Below are 19843 nucleotides of genomic sequence, written 5' to 3'. Positions count from 1 at the left end.
GAGAATTGCACTACAATACAACACATTCTGCTATACCAATACAATCAACAGCTAGTATTGTACCGGTTATGTCCAGCATGAGGCCCCTGGTGTGTTGACACATTAGGTAAGTAAACATTTTAAACAAACACTCAAAGTCACCGCTATGCACGTCTTTATTTGACACTCCAAAATAAATACGCATTAAAACAAGTATTCGGTTGGATTAAAGCTCATTTCTTAAATAGTTGATACTCAATTCAATTTTAAGCATGTACAAGTATATGATACAGTTTGTGAAAAGGCTATTTGATACCGTCCACTACAGTGACCGACACAAACACACTGCCAAGGTTTCCCCCAGCAGCACCGAGCTACTCCGATGGATCTGACGGGACTTTTTCACCCAACATGAAGTCCTTTTGCTTTCCATTACGCAGCAGCACATCCTGACGTCAGAGAGCACTGACAGCATCCCGTCTTCTTTTAAACATTATCCTTAAGATAACTGAAAGTGAAGTTCATTTATCATTCTTGCCTGGTAATAACTGTTGTGGTTTGATATTTGTGGTCTTTCTCTCAGTCATCACATTCAGGAACAACTCTGTGATTCCACTGGAAACCGACGTCAGGATACCTTGACTTACAGAGGAAATCAGTCCACTTCTCTATGTGCCACCTGCTGATAGATGGAAGAAAACAATAACGCTGTAGTTTTCTTTCTGTGTTGGGCTTGCATGTCCACACACAGCACCCTTTACGTGTCGACTCGCAGGCTAGTTCATGCAAGTCCACACCTGTGCATTGAGTTAGCTTTCACACAAAGCTGCTGCTGCTGCCATGTGCTGCAGTGCAACATGAACGCCATCACAGCTGCTGCTCTTCAGGCGAATTTATCCATGTGTAACGCTCCCACAGCAGATCTTTGGATTTTATAGAGACGATGCATTTATCTGTCGGTTTGAACGTTGGATCATATCATCCCTTTATCCAGCAAGCACCTCGCGTATCCATGCTCCAGACACAACCACAGGTTCAACCGCATGCTTTGGCAACTGCATAGTTCTCTCTTTGGTTGCATTTATCTTTTTCCTCCCCTCCTACCCTCGATGTCCACTCCTAGGAATATCCTGGTGTATTCATAGGCTACATAGGACACGCTGACAGCTGGGAGGACTTTCAGCAAGTTTGGGGAAAGGCCGCGATAAAGTCCAGCCACACCCTCCTGGATTACGATGTTGTGTAACAGAGCTGCCATGGAGAGCCGAGGAGCACCTTTGACTGAAGCTGAGGGGAGAGAAGCATGTAGCATTGGAACACCAAAACAGTAATAATCCACTCTAATCATAATCACCAGTGTTGTTTTGCTTGTTTTAGCCGATTTAATTGAAATCTTAGACACCGTCTGCTATCCACCATTTTCCTGCTTTCATGGTTTCCCAAAGCATTTTGGTTGCAAACATGCAGAACCCCCAGCACTTGAATGAGTTCCTTTTAAATATTCATAGTGTCATAGTTGGTTAGATCTATAGGCAAGTGAACATTTACATTGTATGAACTGTGTATGGACTCTTCATCTGACCTTGTGCCTGCATGCGGGTACGGATCAGTGCCAGTGGGTAACTTGCCAATTGTCCACATGTGGTGGAAACGGCACCACATCCCACCAGGACCATGACTCCTGGATCTGCAAAACCTGTGTTCCTGCGCAGCCACGCAAACTTTAGAGTCTGGGGAGAAGAGGCAGGGGTAAGAAGGCCTATATGGAGGAAGTATGTGATGTAGACTACGTGTTCTTAGTCCCCTTCTTACCTCGTACACAGCCAGGTCGATGCCAGCGTAAGGGATAATTGCCAGCATGTTGGGTACATACCCCTTGTAGAAGGCTGCGACACCTTCCTTCTGTAGGATCTGCTTGGCACAGTCTGCTATTCCAGAGTATTGCCCTGTTTTCCTTAGTGTGAGCCGAGTCTTCAGCACCTTCGATGGAGAGAAGATATCAGGTAAAGAAGAGGCATGGGAGGACAGGAACAGATTTCCTAGTCACTATGCTATACTCAGTGACCTTGGTATTACCTCCATTGGGTAGATGGTTGTCTGAGCCATTGCTCCAGCCAAGGAACCAGCAACAAACCTCTCATGAATCCTCAGAGTTCTTCTGTCATTCTTGCCACGAATCACCTGCTTGATCTACGCAGTCACACAGCCAACGAAAGAATGAAGCCAAAATAAGCATGAAGCCAAAATAATAGAGTGGGATGGGAGATGGTTTATATAATCGACAGGAAGTAGAATGAGTAGAGAAGGGTCAGACACTGTCGATGACAAAGGGGTGAACCTAAAGGAAACTGTGCAACTCACATTATTTTAAAAACAAATGCAACAGCTTGAAAAATGGGAGAGAGAGAGAGAGCAAATGTGAAACACTTTCAGTTATAAATGGACGAAAATATCAGAGGGAAGGTCTCTGATCTACTGTACCTTCTCATACGCTGTGAACTTGATGGCAACTTCTGGGGCAATTTTGAGAACATTGATGCCATTGCCTCTCCACAGTGACCACAGCCCTCCCTCTTTCACCATCGACCGGAGACCACTGACTACATTCCACCTGACAGTGGAGGAACTGTGCACCTAGAAGAACAGATTTAGGGTGACGGAGAGGTTCAGGACGGCATGGACAAACTGGTTAGTGGGATAAGTCCCTCTGACTGACCTGGAGAAAGACTTTGAGCCGGTCCAGGGGCGCAGTTCCAGTCCGGGATATAGATCCAGCCATGGCTCCGGCCATTAACTGGCGCCAGACGTGACCGGACTTCTTCTCCTCCTCTGAAAACTCATCAGGGACCGTCATCTGTTCGCCCATATCCAACATCTAATGAAGCCATGGGACATTTAGGGATCAAGGAGGATAAGGACTACAAATGAAGGTTAGCTGTGCACAATGTGTTTTCTTGTATATGATGTGTGTGTTTAAGAGGTGATGCTTCACCATTGAGCGTTTCCAGTAACGTGCCACTTCTTCTATGTTGGATAGAGGGTTAAACTGGAAGTAGTCACGCCACTCATTCCAATCAATAGTCATGGTGCCGTCCTTGTCCATTCTGGATGATACATAGATAAATGAAATCTAAATGTAAGGTATTTAGCAGCGTAATGGTTTGTAGTGAGTGACTTTACAGCAGCAGGCCTGAAAGCGTAGCGTAACTAGCATTGATTCATAAAAGTAACAAATGCAACTTCTGGGAACGGTCCATTAGAGGAGCAGTTGAATAAGCACAATGGCTCTTGGTATTTAAAGTGCACAAGCTATTATCCATCATTGCTGAAAGGCTGTTGAGCTGCTATGAGAAATGTGCAATCTGCTGTGGGATGTCAACATACAGACCTTTGCAAAATCCTTGTGGCTTCTTCTAGACTGACATTCACACCGACTGTGTGTAGAGAGTGCTGGATCTCTGCTGCATCGATCTCCCCTGCACACACAGCATTCACCAGTCACACACGACCACCGAAAGTGTTTCTATATAAAAACATTTGGAAGCAGCAGTATTCTTTATCTATGATCTACTGACCGTCATTGTTCCTGTCTAGACTTCGGAACATGAGTTTGAGATGTTTCTCGTGGGTGCGGAGATACTCGGAGAACTCTTCAAAGTCCAGGACTCCATCCCGGTTGGTGTCTCCTGCTTCCACCAGCTGAGTCCGGCAAGGATGAGACAGCAACAACAACAACAAACACACACAATCACACACAGCGTTACAGCTTATTGGGTTTGATAAGTAGCCGTTGGATTTTTGTTTGTTGTTTGGAGGGAGTTAACAAAAATAACTTCCAATTTTCAATTTAACATCTTTTTGTCATTTTGTCTTTTTTTCCCAGGCATTTTGTAGGCAGACCATTGAGAGACGAGGAACATGAGGGGAGAGTGAAAGAAGAATGAGGAGATCCCCAGCCAGAACCAAACCAGGGAGGATTTGTTCAAGTATTTGATCATAGTGGATCCTTACACTGGAAAAAGTAGGTCGACATTATAACATGTAGCTCTCGGACACTTTTATTTTGTGAAAGTAGCTCTCCGAGGCAAAAAGTGTGGAGACCTCTGATTTAGAAAATATCTTTGTACTATCTGTGTCATTTAAATTGTTACAAACACGGACGCAACCTGATCCTAATCAGCTGAGAGAAGCAGAGCAGAACATGGAGAGAGGTTGGTGTTCTCATCTTACAAACTCCTGCTCCTTGAACTAAAATAGCCACCACGCTGCCCTTTGCATGAACACGAGTGCACGGAAACAGAGCGAGCCACTGCCTTACACACACACACACAAGCACTTTGCAAATCCAAACAGACCGACTGTGTGTATTCACAATAAAGTCAAGCTGTTGATGTTCTTGGGGACTGCTTTTGTATAAACAGCAGAACAGCTTTAGAAGTTTTTAACTATGACACAAGAGAGATGCAACGGTTACTAACATACAGTAAGTTTTGAAAATAAGTATCCAGATCTGCTCGTATCTCTGCGTGAATGGGGTGAGACATGGAGCGGTCAGGTGTGTCTCACCCTCTCCACTGAGCTCCTGGAAAGCCCTCTGCTCGCCAGCCCCGTCCGCAGCTCCGAAATGTCAATCCGTCCATCCTTGTTGAGGTCCAGCTGCTCGAACAGCTCGGCCCAGCGCTTCTGCCTCTCCCTCTCCCGGTCCGGGTCGGAGTCTCTGCCGTCCTGACACTGAGCCCCGGGGAACAAGGCCCTCTGAGGTGTCATACTCGGGTCAGCTGGTGGGACACAGATAGGATCAGATAGGATAGGACCTAACTTATTGCACTTCTACTCTAGCACTAGTTATGCTCTTAGCTGTTGGTTTTTGGAAGGAAATGCACTTACGCTTTCTTGTGACCTGAAGTTCTTTAGCCTACCTATGTTGAACGCACTTATTGGAAGTCGCTTTGGATAAAAGCGTCTGCTAAATGACCGTAATGTAATGTAATGATCAACTCTTCACAGGCTGACGGCCACACAGACATCTAATTCAAGAATGTTTGGGTTTAGATTGTGTTGTTGAGAAATGCTGATTCTTGTTTTGGTATTTTTACATGTAACAGATCTGCTTGTGTGCAATATGTGAGACTTCAGACTTGCTTTTAAGGCAGCACCACTTTTCTCATTCTGGTCCTTTAATCTAATTTCCTTACTCAGTACATGAATGCACAAACTAAAGCCCTGCTGCTGTACTCACCACTGGGTGAAGGTGAAGGTGCTTTAGGTTGATGTGAGGGATCTGAAGGCTTCACTTCAAGCTCAGAATGTTCATGTTAACTGACTGTACTGGCGGTGTGTGTGTGGCAGTGTAACAGCTTAGGCGTCTGGGTTGCGTAATAATACCCTAGCGATTACAGGCGTGTGTGTTGTGTTGTGGTGTGTCCTCTCCCTGTCCGCTGTTTTGAAATTTCAAATAAAAGAGGAAGAGTACAGCCACTATTTAAACAAAATGGCTTTGGGACTCACGGTCTTTCTCAACATCGACCCTCCGCCCATGGTGAGGGGATGCGGGGCGAGAATAGGAACCGAAGCCCACACAGAGCTGGAACCGGGCGATAGTCTGTCATGAAATCGGGTTTTAATGCGATCGCGGAACGGCGTTGTGGGTCCGGGTCCGAGTCCGAATCCGAATCTTGGTCCTGGTCTGTGTCTGACTGTGGTGTGGCCGTGCTTCAGTCAGTTCGCTCCGGCTGCTGGAAGAAGCAGGAAGCGCGTCTGTCCCCCTCTGAAGCCTCCTGTCGGTCACGACTGAGACACGCCGGTGTGACGTTAGTGTGGACGGAGGATGAACGGTCAAACCCCGAACCGAGCAGTCGATTAGTGTTGAGGCTATGACCACCGAATAATGTTGCCCCATTTCTTCGCCTCACTGTGACATGATGACGGCCCGTTTGCGTTGTGTAACTGATGTAAACAAACCCTCATGAATAACAGATCAGTCTTTTAGCTGCTGTGTAGTTTTAAAGCGTGACAGAGGAAAGCTTGTGTTTTGTGTATGAGGATATTATGATGTCATCCTCTAAAAATGTTACCTTACAAGATCATCTAACCGGCAACAATGATCATGGTCATGGTCATCTAAAACTACAAGATAACATAATTACATCATTTCAACTGAATCTTTGCTCTGTTATCTCTTTGTCTTAATTCACCTGAACGTTACACAGCCTGCTTCTCTTCATGGTGTGTATGGAAACAATCTCCAAAATGTCTCGTAAATGCATGCTCATCATCATCGTGTCAAATGCTTCTGCCACAACTTCACCCACTGGCATAATCCTCAGGTCAAAGGTCAACAGGGTTTGATGACTCATGTCTTGGGTCTCAGACGGCCTGCTGTGTTTGCAGTCTGTGTCAAAGGTGCACAGATGTTCTCTGCCTCTGGCTTCATCATCTGCGGCCTCTTCATGGTCCGTGAGAGGCAAAGGCTGGGGTCAAAGGTCGTCCTGGGAAAGCTGAGGTGATGTAATCCACATACTCCTGATCTTCTATTGATATTGGTCAATTCTAGTCAAACTTAGCAGCAGTCTAGTAGAAACTGAGATCTTAACCAGAAGTCAACACTGCGGCGGATCACAAATTCAAAAATTAACGTTAATTTTTCAATTTAGTTTTTTCAAGTTCCTACAAAAAATGTTCATTCAGTGACATATCATCTCTTTCACACACACACACACACACACACACACACTCTTCATTCTGCACTTCCCTCTCTGACAGATGAGTGATGTCACCAGGCCACCTGCTGCTCTCTCATCAGTGTTTTCTCTTATGAAAAACAAACCACTGGAGATTTTGTTTGGGACAGACTGCTGAAGCTGTTAATGATGCCTGACCACACACACACACACACACCCACACCAGAGGCCTCCCTGGCTCTATGTTTCTATTGTAATGCTGTCTGGTTGTGTATCACGTGTTAACAGATGCTGCGGGTCTGTGTGGCCGGTAAGCACGCACACACTTCAACTGTCTTCATCCCTATTCAGTTCCCATCTGTACACATGCTGGTTGGTGGGGAGCAGATCAGCAGATTACACACACACACACCTTTATAAGAGCAGCACTGAGTGGTTTGAGCCACAGAGTGAATCGCCTCGTATGAACGGGAGCAGCTCGCTGTGTTCATTTACTTCTGTTTCCCCCCTCGGACGTTCCTCTTACTACAGACCTCCATGTGTAAGGGGCTCTCCTCCCTGCCTTCCTCATGTCTGGAGAAGTAAGTACTCAGTTGGGTCAAATGTTTTTGTTTGTGTGTGTAAAGGTGCTGTATCATTTCAGATTTAATATCATTGCACTTGTTAGTTCTTTCACTCACTGTGTGAATGTGCTGTGTGTTCTGTGCCTGATGGTCTCTTGTGTGTCTGTGTGTGTTTCAGGGCAAAAGAGATGCGGGTGAAGTTTGGCCACCTGGCTGAGACACACCACAAGCACAAGTAATCAACCATGCCCTTTTAAATTAGTGGCTATTGCATACACCGATTTATCTTGTTGTCACAGTATCACTGGTGTGTGTGTGTGTGTGTGTGTGTGTGTGTGTGTGTGTGTGTGTGTGTGTGTGTGTGTGTGTGTGTGTGTGTGTGTGTGTGTGTGTGTGTGTGTGTGTGTGTGTGTGTGTGTGTGTGTGTGTGTGTGTGTCCTCTCCAGAGTTCAGGACAGAAACACTCTCCAGGACCTGGACTCTCTGCTAAACAGCAAAAGTAAGCATTGTCTCTTTGTTTTCATTGGTTTCTTCTTCACTGTTTGCTAAGGAGGTTCTGCTTTCGTCTGTGTGTGATGACAGGATTATACAGGATGTTCTGAATTTATTTCAATGTTGATTGTGTCCAATCCAGAAATTCTCTCTCGCTCTCTCTCTCGCTCTCTCTCTCTCTCTCAGGTGGTCTGCAGATGTTCCGCGGGTTCCTGCGTTCAGAGTTCAGCGAGGAGAACCTGGAGTTCTGGTTGGCCTGTGAAGACTACAGGATTTCCCCCATCAACCTGCAGAGGACCAAGGCCAGCAGCATCTGCAGCCAGTTTATCCACACCGACGCCCCACAGGAGGTCAGTGGAGATGTGAGAGAAGAAAGAAACAAAACATACACGTGATTTGATGACACGCAAAGCCCAGATTCCTTACTGATTTATCTCCCCAGGTAAACTTGGATGCTGAGACCCGCGAGGCTCTGCTGGGTGTGATGGACTCTCCATGTGCCGGCACGTTCACCGGCGCACAGCAGAGGATCTTCACTCTAATGGCCAAAGACTCCTTCCCTCGTTTCCTGCGCTCCGCTCATTAGACGTACGCGTGATAACAAACACGCCAAGTTTATTAGAAGAGCTGTAGACATGTTTATGAACCCGCATGGCTTCATGGTCACTGGTTTTGTTATGACTTTTAATGTTGGAGCTGTTGTTGTTATTGTTCCCTGTATAATTGGTTTTTACCCGAGCTGTAGGATGTCACACAATCTTTTAGACGCTGTTGTAGATGTCAAACACTTTGCCTCTGTGTGAGTGACATCACACAAAAAATAAATACTTTGTGGAGGTAATCTTATTTATTGCATTTGTTTACAGCTGAAGGGGAGTATTGAGGGTTAATTTGCTCAGTGTGTGTCACAGCGACACCATCCAGGGTCAGAGTGTGAGCAGAGGGAGAACTAAGCAAACAAGCAAACACACACAGTCTGTGGTGCGCCTGTGGAAATAGTAACAGGCATAAAAGAGGGTTAGGCTTCATGAAAAAACACTTAACTGATGTGGGAATTGTGGAAAAGTCCGCCTCTTACTCGATAATGTATTAACTCTTTAGTGGACTCATAAGAAACAGAACAAAGGTCTTATCAAATTTTATTTTCTTATATCCATGCTGTTTAGAAACAGGAGTTACATGAACATGAAAGTGAGTAAATCAATACAGAACTCCATGAGCGTCCCTGGTGGCCGTCAGTGGAGCTCTGTGTCACTTCCATGGCCGTATTGCATCTTGCATAACAAACATATGACTCTCTTGGCTCTGTACAGGCGTGGCTCCATTTCTTTATTTTACATTGATCAGTCCTTTTGTGCTGTGATAATATAACACTCAGATGAGCGGCTGTGCGTCTTCTTATTTGGCGCTGGATCCTGGACGGCCCGCTGCATGGCTGCCTTTGTCGTCGGCTCCTTTAAGCACGCTCAGAGGCTTGTGGAGGGAGGAGCTGGCCCTGTGGGTCACCTCGTGCTCAATCTTGTTCCTAATGGCAACCTCCAGACCCTGCAGGGGACAGAGGGGTTGGGTTCAGTCATTAAAGCGGCGGCTCAATGTCAAACTTCAACGAGCCACAGTCCTACTGCCCTTACCCTCTTCAGCTTCTGCTGCTCAACCACATGAGCCTTCTTTGGTGCTATGACCCTCCCTGTAGAAACAAACAGAGAACATGTTCAGAGTCGTTTATATTATATGTCTGATTTACTACATAGTGTACACACTGTCATCACAAAGCACAACTATTACAACTCCTTACTCGTAGTTGTAGCATAGTGGGAACCATAGTAGTTATAGTGGGAATTGGCGTCACACTTTACATTACATTATGATCATTTAGGAGACGCTTTTATCCAAAGCAACTTCCAATAAGTGCGTTCAACATAGGTAGATAAAAGAACTTCAGGTCACAAGAAATCGTAAGTGCATTTCCTTCCAAAACCAACAGCTAAGAGCATAACTAGAGCTAGAGTAATGTGTGGATGGATGTGTTAAAGGTTCCTTTTTGTAAATTAACTTTGTCTGCAGAAAACTAAAACTTTTTTATTGGGTCAAATCACCCATCAATCTGAACTGTTTCTTACACACACACACACACACACACAGATGCATTACAGATGGGTCAACGCAGGGCAGGAGACCTGGAGCAGTGCCATAGACGCAAACTGGCAAATATCCAGCTGCGAGTCCACTTTATTGGTCCTTTTGCACTCGGACCGGCGAGTTACAAAGCTGAGTCCATCTAGACTGAGCTACGGTCGCCTCCAAAAAACGACTCCGGTGGGACTCGAACCCACAACCTTTGAATCACTCCTTGCACAGCCAACTAGAAGTCCAATGCGCTATCCATTGCGCCACGGAGCCTGTACAGGACAGGGCGGAGTGACAACAATAGACAAGTGTGTAGACTACTCAAAAACGCGGCCCTCACTCAGAAGCGATAACACAAACACGGCGATAGTCTTCAACTATATGAAGTGGAAACTTTAAACAGTTTTAGTAATAAACGTGTTACTGCGGTGTACGAGTCCCCGGAGCCCACATGGCCGCAGACACACACGCAGACGCCGCCTGGCGGAGCTGCTTTACGGCCTTCCTCACAGACAGACCGGGCGAGAGGCGGTGGAGCTTCTTACCTCCTTTTTTCGGCCCCTTCGCTTTGTTCTGTTGGCGTTTCTTGGCGAGTCCGGGCTTCTGTGCCTTAAACTTCTGCGAACCTTGAGCCATTTTCTTTGACAACAGGAAGTAAATATCACGCTAGGTCTTCTCGCTTCCTTTAAGCGCCGCGGTGGCTCACATCCTTGTTTGTTGTATTACTGCCACCTACCGGTTAAACTGTGTCATTGCGTTTTCATCCGTTTATGTCATGTATTTGCAGAGCTGCTCTCTTTGATTCTTTATCTTGTATATATTTGTCAGTAGCAAACTACACACGCGATTCAGCCTCAAAATATAGATAGAGAAAAATAATTAGCATAATAATAAATAAACATTTAGCAATAAGTAAGTGTAATATTATGAAGCTATCCATCAAACATCTCAATGATGTTGGTGTAGTCCTCTTTATCATCTTTTAGTTTTAAAAGTCTCCCTGTCTCAATCGACATTATTGCTAGGAATGAACGTCGTGATGCAGTCCACTTTCTCTACCTGACTTTTTTAGCTACCCACAATGCCATTTGTCTGTAACACCTGAAGAAGAACAATATCAGAACAAGCCCATGTGCTCACACACACACACACACACACACTCACAGACACACACGGTGAGGCAGAGGTACTGGCTTTCTAGTGCGTGTCTTTCACTTTCAAAATTCATCCTGCGGGCCGGATAAACCCCCGTAGCGGTCCGGTTTTAGCCAGTTTGTGAGGGATTGCGTAAGCCGAGAGCAGGCACAGCCCGTCGCTGCCTCCTGCGTCTTTCCCCCGTATTTGAACAGGAAATTGCACAATTCCAGCGATATTGACTATAAAGATCATTGGAATGATTTGAATCATACAATAATTACATTTCTATCACAGATCAGTGGACAAATATTTTTTTTATTTTTTTTTAATCATTATTTGTTTTTTACATTTCATGATGACACAGGGGCACTGCCTCCCCTGACCGCACGTCACTACAATCCAATAACTCAACAGGATGTTGCATAAACGGTACCATTGATTGGATAATTAATTTTAGTCATTCTCAATGTGTTAAACTTTAGATGAGAGGACTGATCCATAGTATGTTTGAGAGATTTGTCCTGACTTCACGTAGAGTAATGTTGGATTATTGCCCGGGTCTATACCAAACATTGATCCATTTTTATAAATAATTTTTAATTTGATAATGTTGGCATGTGGAGGAATTTATGACACGTCAACAATCTTCAAAAGTATGAGTGTGTGTCTTTATGTTGGTGACAAGAGACAAAGAACTTGTTTCATGGTGGTTTTATTCCTTTTACTGTATTGATGTGAAAGAGAAATCTCTGAATTCATGACTGAACTTTACAGTGTTATATTCATATACATATATATTTAAAAAATCCAGTTTTTAACTATTTCCACTACTCCATTACAAAATTAAACCCAGATCAAGTGATTATCAATAGGAATAATAACATATTTGCACTTAAAGAGGCCATCCGAACAACACTCCTTCCATGGTTAATTGCAGACCACACTAATTATTAATACACAAGCTGGCACTTTGATACATCAAACCAATGTGGTCATATCAGGATGAGCAGTGCTTAATTTGGCACCAGATTATACATTGGGCTTCTCAGATGCCTTTGTACATCATGTAGTAAAATATAGCTGCTGTGGTGTAGAAACATGGCGTCACACAGAACCAATTCAGCTGCCACATTCATAATATGTTCAATCTAAGCTACTTATAACGAAAAGCAACAGGTGTTTCACTTTGGGTTCGAGACAGTGGGCTGGGCCAAAGCAGGGGTTTGACATAAACTAAAGGCCAGATGTACGTACGTGAAACACTGAATTTGGGTGTGTATTATGATGAAGTTGACCCCTGCTACTTGTGCTGGTTTGAAACATAACGCACATGTTTTTAGAGCAGAGGGCGTCAAATCTGCGTATCAAAGCTCAGTACATCTGTCCCTTGGTGTGTTATCCATTTAACTGTGGTTTGCACCTGGATTTAGCTACATGAGATCTATCCAAACCAATACAATAGAGAATGGAAGACGGTGAATGATTTCATCGTAAAGTATCATTATTTCTACATCTGAATTTTGTTGTGGATCGTAAACTGCATCACATGACCCTAAACACTCGACCCAATTCATAGAAAATGACACAGAGAATGTGACCTCAGTATCCTCACTTTGATCTCTGGCCCTGTGGGTGAAATGTGTCAAATTTTAGTCCAGATAGATAGAAATTCTGCTCTGATCTGTCCGTTGATTCTGCTGCAGCCTGGTAATGTGAAATGCTTCTGCATCTCAGGGTTGGAGTCTGTGTAGGCAGACGGAGAGGTAGTGTATGGTTGAGGAGGCCTCCCCAGTGTGGTGCACTAAACAATGGCCTAATCACTATGAATCACAATGTCATGAAAGAAAAAACCAACCCACAGACGATGTTATCATTGTAGTATACAGATGAAAAAAACAATCCTGCACCTCTTTGGAAAGGAATATCCTTGAAGAAAGAATATGCAAGTCTGACAGCCACAAAATTGCTACATATGTCAGGAAAATTCTCTTAACCTGTCCCAAATGTTTGCTGGACGTCTTCAATTGTACAAAACAAGAAAGCAAAAACTCAAAACACACAAGTGCAACCTATCCTGATGTCCGTGTAACAGCATCTTGGCGTGTGGAGGTTTGATGAGCAAAATGAAGAGTCGGATGAAGAGGACGGTGTAACTGAATCAGTAACTCTATATTACAGGACAATGACACTATAGGTATTGGGGGAGGAAGAGTACAGATTGATGAGGAGGATTACAGTGAATGAAGGAGTGGCTGTGTGTTAGTTAGCTCAAGACACAAACAATGGCACTATGGATTCTTCAATGACATTTTTTTTAACCATCTTTTTTTGTTGCTTTCATAGATTGAGAGTTCTCTGGATGTCACTGTGGGTCTGTGGAGTATAAAGTTGGAGTTGCAAGTTTGTCATTGTTGCAGATTTGAATGTTTTGTAGCAGGGTGGATGGATGGAAATCCTCAATAATAAGGCCATATGATGAAACCAAAGACAGTTTGAGTATTAAGTTAAAATTTAATATGCATGGATCATAAGTATATTGTTGTTTTCTTTCAGCGTCTTTTCAGTGACATTAAGTTGAGTTTTACAGTTCTATTTAGCTTTGAGGAGGAATTTCTCAGACTCAAATCCAGCAGAGGGCAATGACAACACTGCAGCCGGTACTGAACTCCCGTCAGAAGATGGATCACGTCAACAACGCTCATAGACGCTCAACGCTGCCATAGCTCAACCAAACTCCGGTTTGTGTTCAATCATTCGTACCAGACTGTTAGTTAGAGGCAGAACGAGTAGCAACACTGGGTGTCATTCTTTACCGTTTCAATATGGAAGTAGCAGTAATCTTATCAGCTTCAAGTCAAATTGGGAGGTGGGAGGGGTGTTGGGAGGGATTTCAGATACTAAGGAGTGACAAAGAGCATTTATCCTTACACAACAGATCAATCCAAACAGTCCAATCACATTCTGAAGAGAGCACAAAGGCAGTAAGTGACTGTCCGGCCTGATCACAGCCCGAACAAAAACAACAATACATTCTGATTGTTGGTGACATCGCAGGTGTATCAGCAGGGACGATTTGAGTGGGGAGGAGGAGGAGCATCACGCTGGTCAAACCTTTCTGATCAACTGCAGCGACATCATCTAAACAAACTGCAATGCCATCTCTAACTGGACATTTTGGAATGAATGTTTCCTCTAAGCAGCAGCAGCAGCTTCTGTGGTGAAAACGACACCAGTTCATTTTTTTTTAGAAAGCCATTCCAAGATTGTGTCCCGTGTAGTATGGCGGACATAAATATGATGCTGAAATAAGCGTGGTAACATGTACTGTAGATATACGTACTGTAATAAGTAATGCTGCGTTCGAGTGGTATGGGAAAATGGGGATTGCCAAATTTAAGACTTGTAAATTAAAATCGAACGACTAGCGAAGTCACATTTATAAGGATTCTTGATGCGACACGAGTGTACTACTTGTAATTTGGAACGGGACCGTAAGTGAATGGTAAATACACCCGAAAAAAAACAACCTGTTATTGTTGAAACTTGACTTTTTTGGGGTCGTTTCTTCCGAGAAGCACTCCTACTCGCCGATGTTCTTGGTACCGCTTTCCTATTTGGTATATACCAAATTCCGACGCGCACATGAACGCAGCGCGGGCGATGGTATAATGTGGGAACAGTAACATAAAAGAAGGGATGAGGCTGGGGTACAGTGGTGCAGAGGTTTGTTCTAACAGGCTTCAGCTGGCTAACAAACACTTCAATGATCACCAAGAAATTCCAGTTGAGCTAGAAATTGACTTTATTCCACAAATGTTTCTAAAATCATCAGTTCAGTCAGGAAACCGAGCGAAGTGAACCACTCGTACAGGAGCGAGTGTGGTGCATTCAGGACCTCGTAGGATAAAGCATCTACACTCTGTTTGTCATCCTGACCAAACAGAGAAAAAACAACCCTAAATGTTAATAATTTGTTTATGTTTATTAACCACAGATTGGGTTAAAAATGATATCTTGACTAGGGTTAGTGTTTTATGTACTGTATGTACACACTACTTGTTGGTTATTTATATTTACAAGGGGATAATGGCGTTACTGCCATTTACGCAGACATTTTAGAAGACTTTGGGTCGGGAGTTGCAGAAGCCCTGATAAATGACCTCACTGCTGACGAAGGAAAATTGTTTGCCGAATAGAATTCGTCGGAGTTCAGCCGAGCACTTGCCAAAGCCGTTTAGAAAGAAGAGGTGATGGCACGCATGAGAGAGAGAGAGAGAGGGAGGGTGAAAGAGAGAGGGGGGGGGGAGGGAGGGAGTGAGAGAGAGAGAGAGACTGGGACAAGGTGGTGCAAAAGAAAGGGGGGACAGAAATACAACGGGAGACTGTAAGTGTGTCTGCGCGAGTCCCTGCAGTGGATGTGTGTGTGTGTGTGTGTGTGACAGCGAGAGAATGTTTTAATGTGCACTGATATGTAACGACAACTGTGCATTGAGCAAAATTAAATTCAAACCACAACCATGACCGTGTCGGTTGCAATGGGATGAGAGTGGCCGAGTCTCACGTTAAGGTGCAGTGGCGCACACAGACCAGCAGGTGAGGCTAAGTGGGCCTAGAGGGCAGTGAGGCGGCCGGTGAGCGCCGCCTGGAGCTCGGAGGGCAGGAAGACCCCCAGCTCTGTGATGATGCCCCCCGTGATGAGCTGGTGAGGAGTCACATCAAACGCTGGGTTCCACACGTCGATGCCTGCAGGAGCAAGAGAGAGCAGCTTAGAACGAGTACACCCAAATAACACACACACACACCAGAGACAAACGGCCTCATTACATGACTGGTGGTTTAATTACTGTGATGTCAGCATCAAATGCCTTTTCTCTCTGACAATGTAATTACAAGATCATATAATTCAGACAGCTTTCACACACACACACACACAAACGCGCACACGCACACACAGTAAATATGAAGTCATTTGTGTTTTTTATGATTGTTTCACTTTCGCTCTCTCTCTCTCTTACCCGGGGCGGCGACAGCGATTCCGTTTATACTGGTGAGTTCCTCTGGGGGGCGCACCTCGATGATAATGTCCCTGCCGCTCTCCAGACTCAAGTCGCAAGACGTGCTGGGCGCGGCAACGTAGAACGGAATCCCGTGGTGCTTAGCGGCGATGGCCAGCTGGTACGTGCCCACCTTGTTGGCCGTGTCGCCGTTGGCAACCACCCGGTCTGCGCCCACGACCACAGCTGACGGTGAGGAGTAGGAGAGAGAGAGAAAAGTGATTGAAAGAAGGGAAATTATGATGTGTGACAGTTTTGTTTGTGTGTACACAAGGGGGCGCACTCGGACATACTGACATACCTGTGATGGTCATTTCTCTCATAGTGAGGGCGGCCATGCTGTCTGTGATGAGCGTAGCGGGGATTCCCTCTGCCACCGCCTCGTAGGCCGTCAGTCTGGAGCCCTGGTTGTACGGCCTCGTCTCCGTGCAGTACACACGCTTCAGCCGACTCAAAGCGTGGAGGCTACGCACCACACCTGCGACACACAAGCCCCACCCCCGCCCAGTCACACCACCGCGCCAAATATGAATGCCCAAATAATATCACACACACACAAACACACATAGCTGGAGTTGTACCCAGTGCGGTTCCGTAGCCGGCCGTAGCCAGCGAGCCGGTGTTGCAGTGTGTGAGGATGGTAACGGAATCCCTGGGGACGCCTGACAGGATGTGCTGCGCGCCATAGTTGCCGATCTTCTTGTTGTCGTTGACGTCGCGCTCCAGCATGTCTTCAATCCAGGCAATAACACTGTAGGGGGGAGAGGGGGAGAGGGGAGGGACACATGAGAAGAAGAGTCCATCATGCCATGCAAGCGCATCTCCGTTTATCCCTCCATTTGTCCTCATGCGTGCTTTGTTTCCATGACGTCACTCTATCTGCGTCTTCCTTCATCTTCATCCTTTCCTACCTGTTCGTTTGTACCTGTCACCTTTTTGTCTTTACATCACACAGATTTGTTTAGGAGGCGAGCCATCATTCCATCAGGGCCCCAAAGTGCCCCTAAATAACAAACGGCAAGAGTCTGAAGTCATGGAATGAAAGAAGAGCATCCAGGCTCGCACTCTGACAGGGAGGCTGTGATGGAGCTGGGAAACTGAGGCCACAACATTCTGTTCCATCATCAACTTCACTTTCATATTTAGCTCAAACATCTTCACTGTAAACATGCCAGATGTTTTGGTTCAATTGCTGCTTTCCTCCCTCATGTTGGTGATTATTTTAATTTATTACGATCAATAAACAAGAGGTACCAGAGAGGGCAGAGAGGTTGACTCATATTTCATAATGACGACATCATCGCAGTAAGCTGATCAATTCGCCAAAATACAGATGTGCTGTACTGCAACTTCAACCCCGTATTCTTAATCCGATCAATCGACTCTGATCAATATCGCTCAGAATTCCACAAATGATGCCCCCTCTTTTTTCTTAACATGTAGTTTTATACTCAGTCCCAGATTACTTGAAAAATCACAGGAATTAAGTTTGTAATCGGACATCCAGGAAGTCGATTAATCGACCGCTTATATAGATTATTAATCGAGTAGTCGAAATGTGTATACGAGTCCTCAGAGTGTGTTTCTGCCTGTAAGGGAGAAACTAAAACTACAAATAATAACACATTTCATAAATCATCATAGTCAGGAGACATATTTGACACTTTACCGAATAATTGATCATTTGGAATTTGATGACTTTGTAAGAATAAAGTAATCAGTTATAGATTCTGTGTGATGTCAGGTGGACCAGGTGTGTGTCAGAGGTCAAAACCTCATATTGTGTGTTAGAGTATACCAATAAATTCAACCATGAAGCAGACATATCGGCAAAAGACAGGTGAGGAAAACAGGTCAAGTCAGAATTGAGACAAACCAACAGAGTGACAGCTCGCGACGCACAGCCCACCTTTCTCTGAGCTGCTCCGAGTTCTTCTCCATGCTCTCATTCTCGGCGAACTCCATCAGCTCGCGAGCGGCGCGGCCCATGTTGACTGCAGTGGGCCGAGCTGAGGTCAGGTGACACAGAGACTCTCTGATGAAGGTCACAGGGTCGTCACCCCCAGCACCTGCACGCAGCTCCACAGCCAGGGCCAGGCATCCCACGATGGCGATGGCTGGAGCGCCTCTCACCTGGAGGAGAGGGAGGAGAAGGGTTACTCATCATCATCATCATGGTCCTCCTCCGTGGTTTCTACAGCAGCTTCCGGTTTCCAGGAGGTGATCTGTCTTTCTCCGTTACAGTTCGTCACCACTGCCTGGACACCAAACCACATCATCTCTGTGTTACACTCATGTCTCTCTCTCTCTCCCAGTGGACACCATCAACATGACATCATCCTCTCTTCTTATGACACATTCCTCTGCACACACACAAACTCACACAGGATCGAACCTGAAACCGCTGTGTGTGTGTGTGTGTGTGTGTGTCTGGCAGGACAAAAGAGTGAGTATCTGCTCAGCCTAAGTGGACGTTTCAAATCTTCTTCTCATCAGCAAAGGAAGAAGTTAGATGGGGTGAAACTAAAGCAGCATCTTTCCAAGCTTCAGGTGTGGAGATAAATCAAGCCGAGGCGCCACAGAGCAGCAGGAGAGACTAAGAGGCTAACAAAAACCCTGGCAAAGGTCATTAATAATTCATCAATAATCTCTTCCAAAGGAAAGGAGGGGGGGGACGTTTCATGGGTGAGTGCCGGGGTGCAGATGATCACGTAAAGGCTGTAATAAAGGACGGGTTCGGGGTGGATTCTGGGACGGCTCGGATCCTGCAGGTGCATCCCGAACGTAAATACAGGCCGACAGCGGAACGCAAACGGCAACACATGCGGGAAACGTGAGGCGACGGGAGCACAAAAGGGCCGACGAGACACACACACACACACACACACATATGCATGCATGCACTCCGTTAAACCCAGATGTGCAGGGCGGAGGGTGTGTGGGTGGCAGAGGGCACACAAACACACACACACACGCAGGTGGAGGAGGAGACGGGTGAAAGCAGCGTCTTGCTCCGTACCTTCATGGACTTGATGGCCTCGTACGCGTCCTGCACTGAGCGGATCTCGTCGTACACGGTCTGGTGTGGCAGCAGCAGCTGGTTGAGGATCTGCAGCGCCCCGGCCCGGTAGCGAATCGCTTCCAGCGTCATGACCGAAAACACGATCCCCGAGGCGGATGGAGGGAATCGGAAGGTCCGGTTGGACACACTTTTGATCTCCCCCTCTTTCTCTCTCTCTCTCGCTCTCGCTCACACACACACACTTACACACACACACTTCCCCTCTCTCAACCGAGACACGTTGAAGGCACCGCGGCCTGCCTGTCGTCAGTCCCGGGATCCGACGCGATCAAGGAGGAAGGGGAGGGGGGAGCAGGAGCGGGCCGGAGCCGAACTAAGTACCGGGAGGTGTCCGTCCTGTTGTCTGTGTGTGAGCTCGGGAGAAAAGGAGAAGAGCGGGGAGAGCAGAGAACCTTCACACGCTGACAGGCAGACACGGAACCACGTGTCCCTCCCGACAGGAAGCCACCCTCCTTTGGCCACGCCCACCCGACTCTCGCGGTTTGTCCGATTTTGATGGTACCCTCCGCTGTTTCCAGATCTCCTCCTCTCACCATCCCCCCTCTCCTCTCTCCTTTGTCGGGTCAATTTCACATTCAAAGAATTTATTAGCATAACAGTAAAGCGCAGTCCCCCCCTCCCCTTCAAAAAAAACACAAAAAACCCACCGGCGTGTCTACAAAAATGTTTCTTTCTTTCTTTGTCTTTTTTGGTCGTTTTGTTTCACGTTCGAAAAAATCCGCTTGTCAG

At 45.8% G+C, this 19843-nt stretch overlaps 4 protein-coding genes and 1 non-coding gene across 7 annotated transcripts; 1 reads left to right on the top strand and 4 right to left on the bottom strand.

Annotated features, from left to right (window-relative positions):
- Positions 1–137: 137 nt before the first annotated feature.
- slc25a23a (solute carrier family 25 member 23a) lies at positions 138–6275 on the bottom strand. Of its 2 annotated transcripts, none has more exons than XM_076145558.1 (11): positions 5488–6275; positions 4546–4757; positions 3555–3678; positions 3368–3455; positions 2972–3083; positions 2696–2854; positions 2461–2613; positions 2056–2169; positions 1792–1959; positions 1562–1709; positions 138–1266 (listed from the first exon to the last, which is right to left on the bottom strand). In XM_076145558.1, the coding sequence occupies exons 2-11, from the start codon at positions 4744–4746 to the stop codon at positions 1061–1063; spliced, it is 1473 nt and encodes a 490-aa protein (XP_076001673.1). In that variant the 5' UTR covers positions 4747–4757; positions 5488–6275; the 3' UTR covers positions 138–1060. The 2 variants fall into 2 exon arrangements, with proteins under 2 accessions (XP_076001673.1, XP_076001674.1); XM_076145559.1 differs by lacking the exon at positions 5488–6275 and adding an exon at positions 5219–5468.
- A 744-nt stretch (positions 6276–7019) lies between these two features.
- Positions 7020–8736, top strand: LOC142994739 (regulator of G-protein signaling 5). Of its 2 annotated transcripts, none has more exons than XM_076145571.1 (5): positions 7020–7240; positions 7401–7457; positions 7669–7721; positions 7901–8076; positions 8157–8736. In XM_076145571.1, the coding sequence occupies exons 1-5, from the start codon at positions 7197–7199 to the stop codon at positions 8298–8300; spliced, it is 474 nt and encodes a 157-aa protein (XP_076001686.1). In that variant the 5' UTR covers positions 7020–7196; the 3' UTR covers positions 8301–8736. The 2 variants fall into 2 exon arrangements, with proteins under 2 accessions (XP_076001686.1, XP_076001687.1); XM_076145572.1 differs by having other exon boundaries at positions 7033–7240; positions 7901–8064.
- Positions 8737–8836: 100 nt separating this feature from the next.
- On the bottom strand, positions 8837–10553 carry cunh19orf53 (chromosome unknown C19orf53 homolog). Its single transcript, XM_076145573.1, has 3 exons — positions 10387–10553; positions 9346–9401; positions 8837–9259 (listed from the first exon to the last, which is right to left on the bottom strand). The coding sequence occupies exons 1-3, from the start codon at positions 10475–10477 to the stop codon at positions 9113–9115; spliced, it is 294 nt and encodes a 97-aa protein (XP_076001688.1). The 5' UTR covers positions 10478–10553; the 3' UTR covers positions 8837–9112.
- trnar-ucu (transfer RNA arginine (anticodon UCU)) lies at positions 10023–10114 on the bottom strand. Its single transcript is given in 2 exon segments — positions 10023–10058; positions 10078–10114. It is a non-coding gene; the product is annotated as a tRNA-Arg (tRNA).
- A 2994-nt stretch (positions 10554–13547) lies between the features above and the next one.
- On the bottom strand, positions 13548–19556 carry mri1 (methylthioribose-1-phosphate isomerase 1). The gene is made up of 6 exons (XM_076145566.1): positions 19052–19556; positions 17942–18165; positions 16614–16783; positions 16334–16510; positions 15994–16218; positions 13548–15721 (listed from the first exon to the last, which is right to left on the bottom strand). The coding sequence occupies exons 1-6, from the start codon at positions 19181–19183 to the stop codon at positions 15588–15590; spliced, it is 1062 nt and encodes a 353-aa protein (XP_076001681.1). The 5' UTR covers positions 19184–19556; the 3' UTR covers positions 13548–15587.
- Between the last annotated feature and the right edge of the window lie 287 nt (positions 19557–19843).

This window comes from Genypterus blacodes, unplaced genomic scaffold (genome assembly GCF_046128005.1).
Source record: "Genypterus blacodes isolate CSIRO-AG114 ecotype Tasmania unplaced genomic scaffold, CSIRO-AGI_Gbla_v1 ptg000030l_1, whole genome shotgun sequence".
NCBI classification, from domain to species: domain Eukaryota; kingdom Metazoa; phylum Chordata; class Actinopteri; order Ophidiiformes; family Ophidiidae; genus Genypterus; species Genypterus blacodes.
Note: the sequence above shows the minus strand (reverse complement) of the source record. Positions and strands in the feature narration are given on the sequence as shown.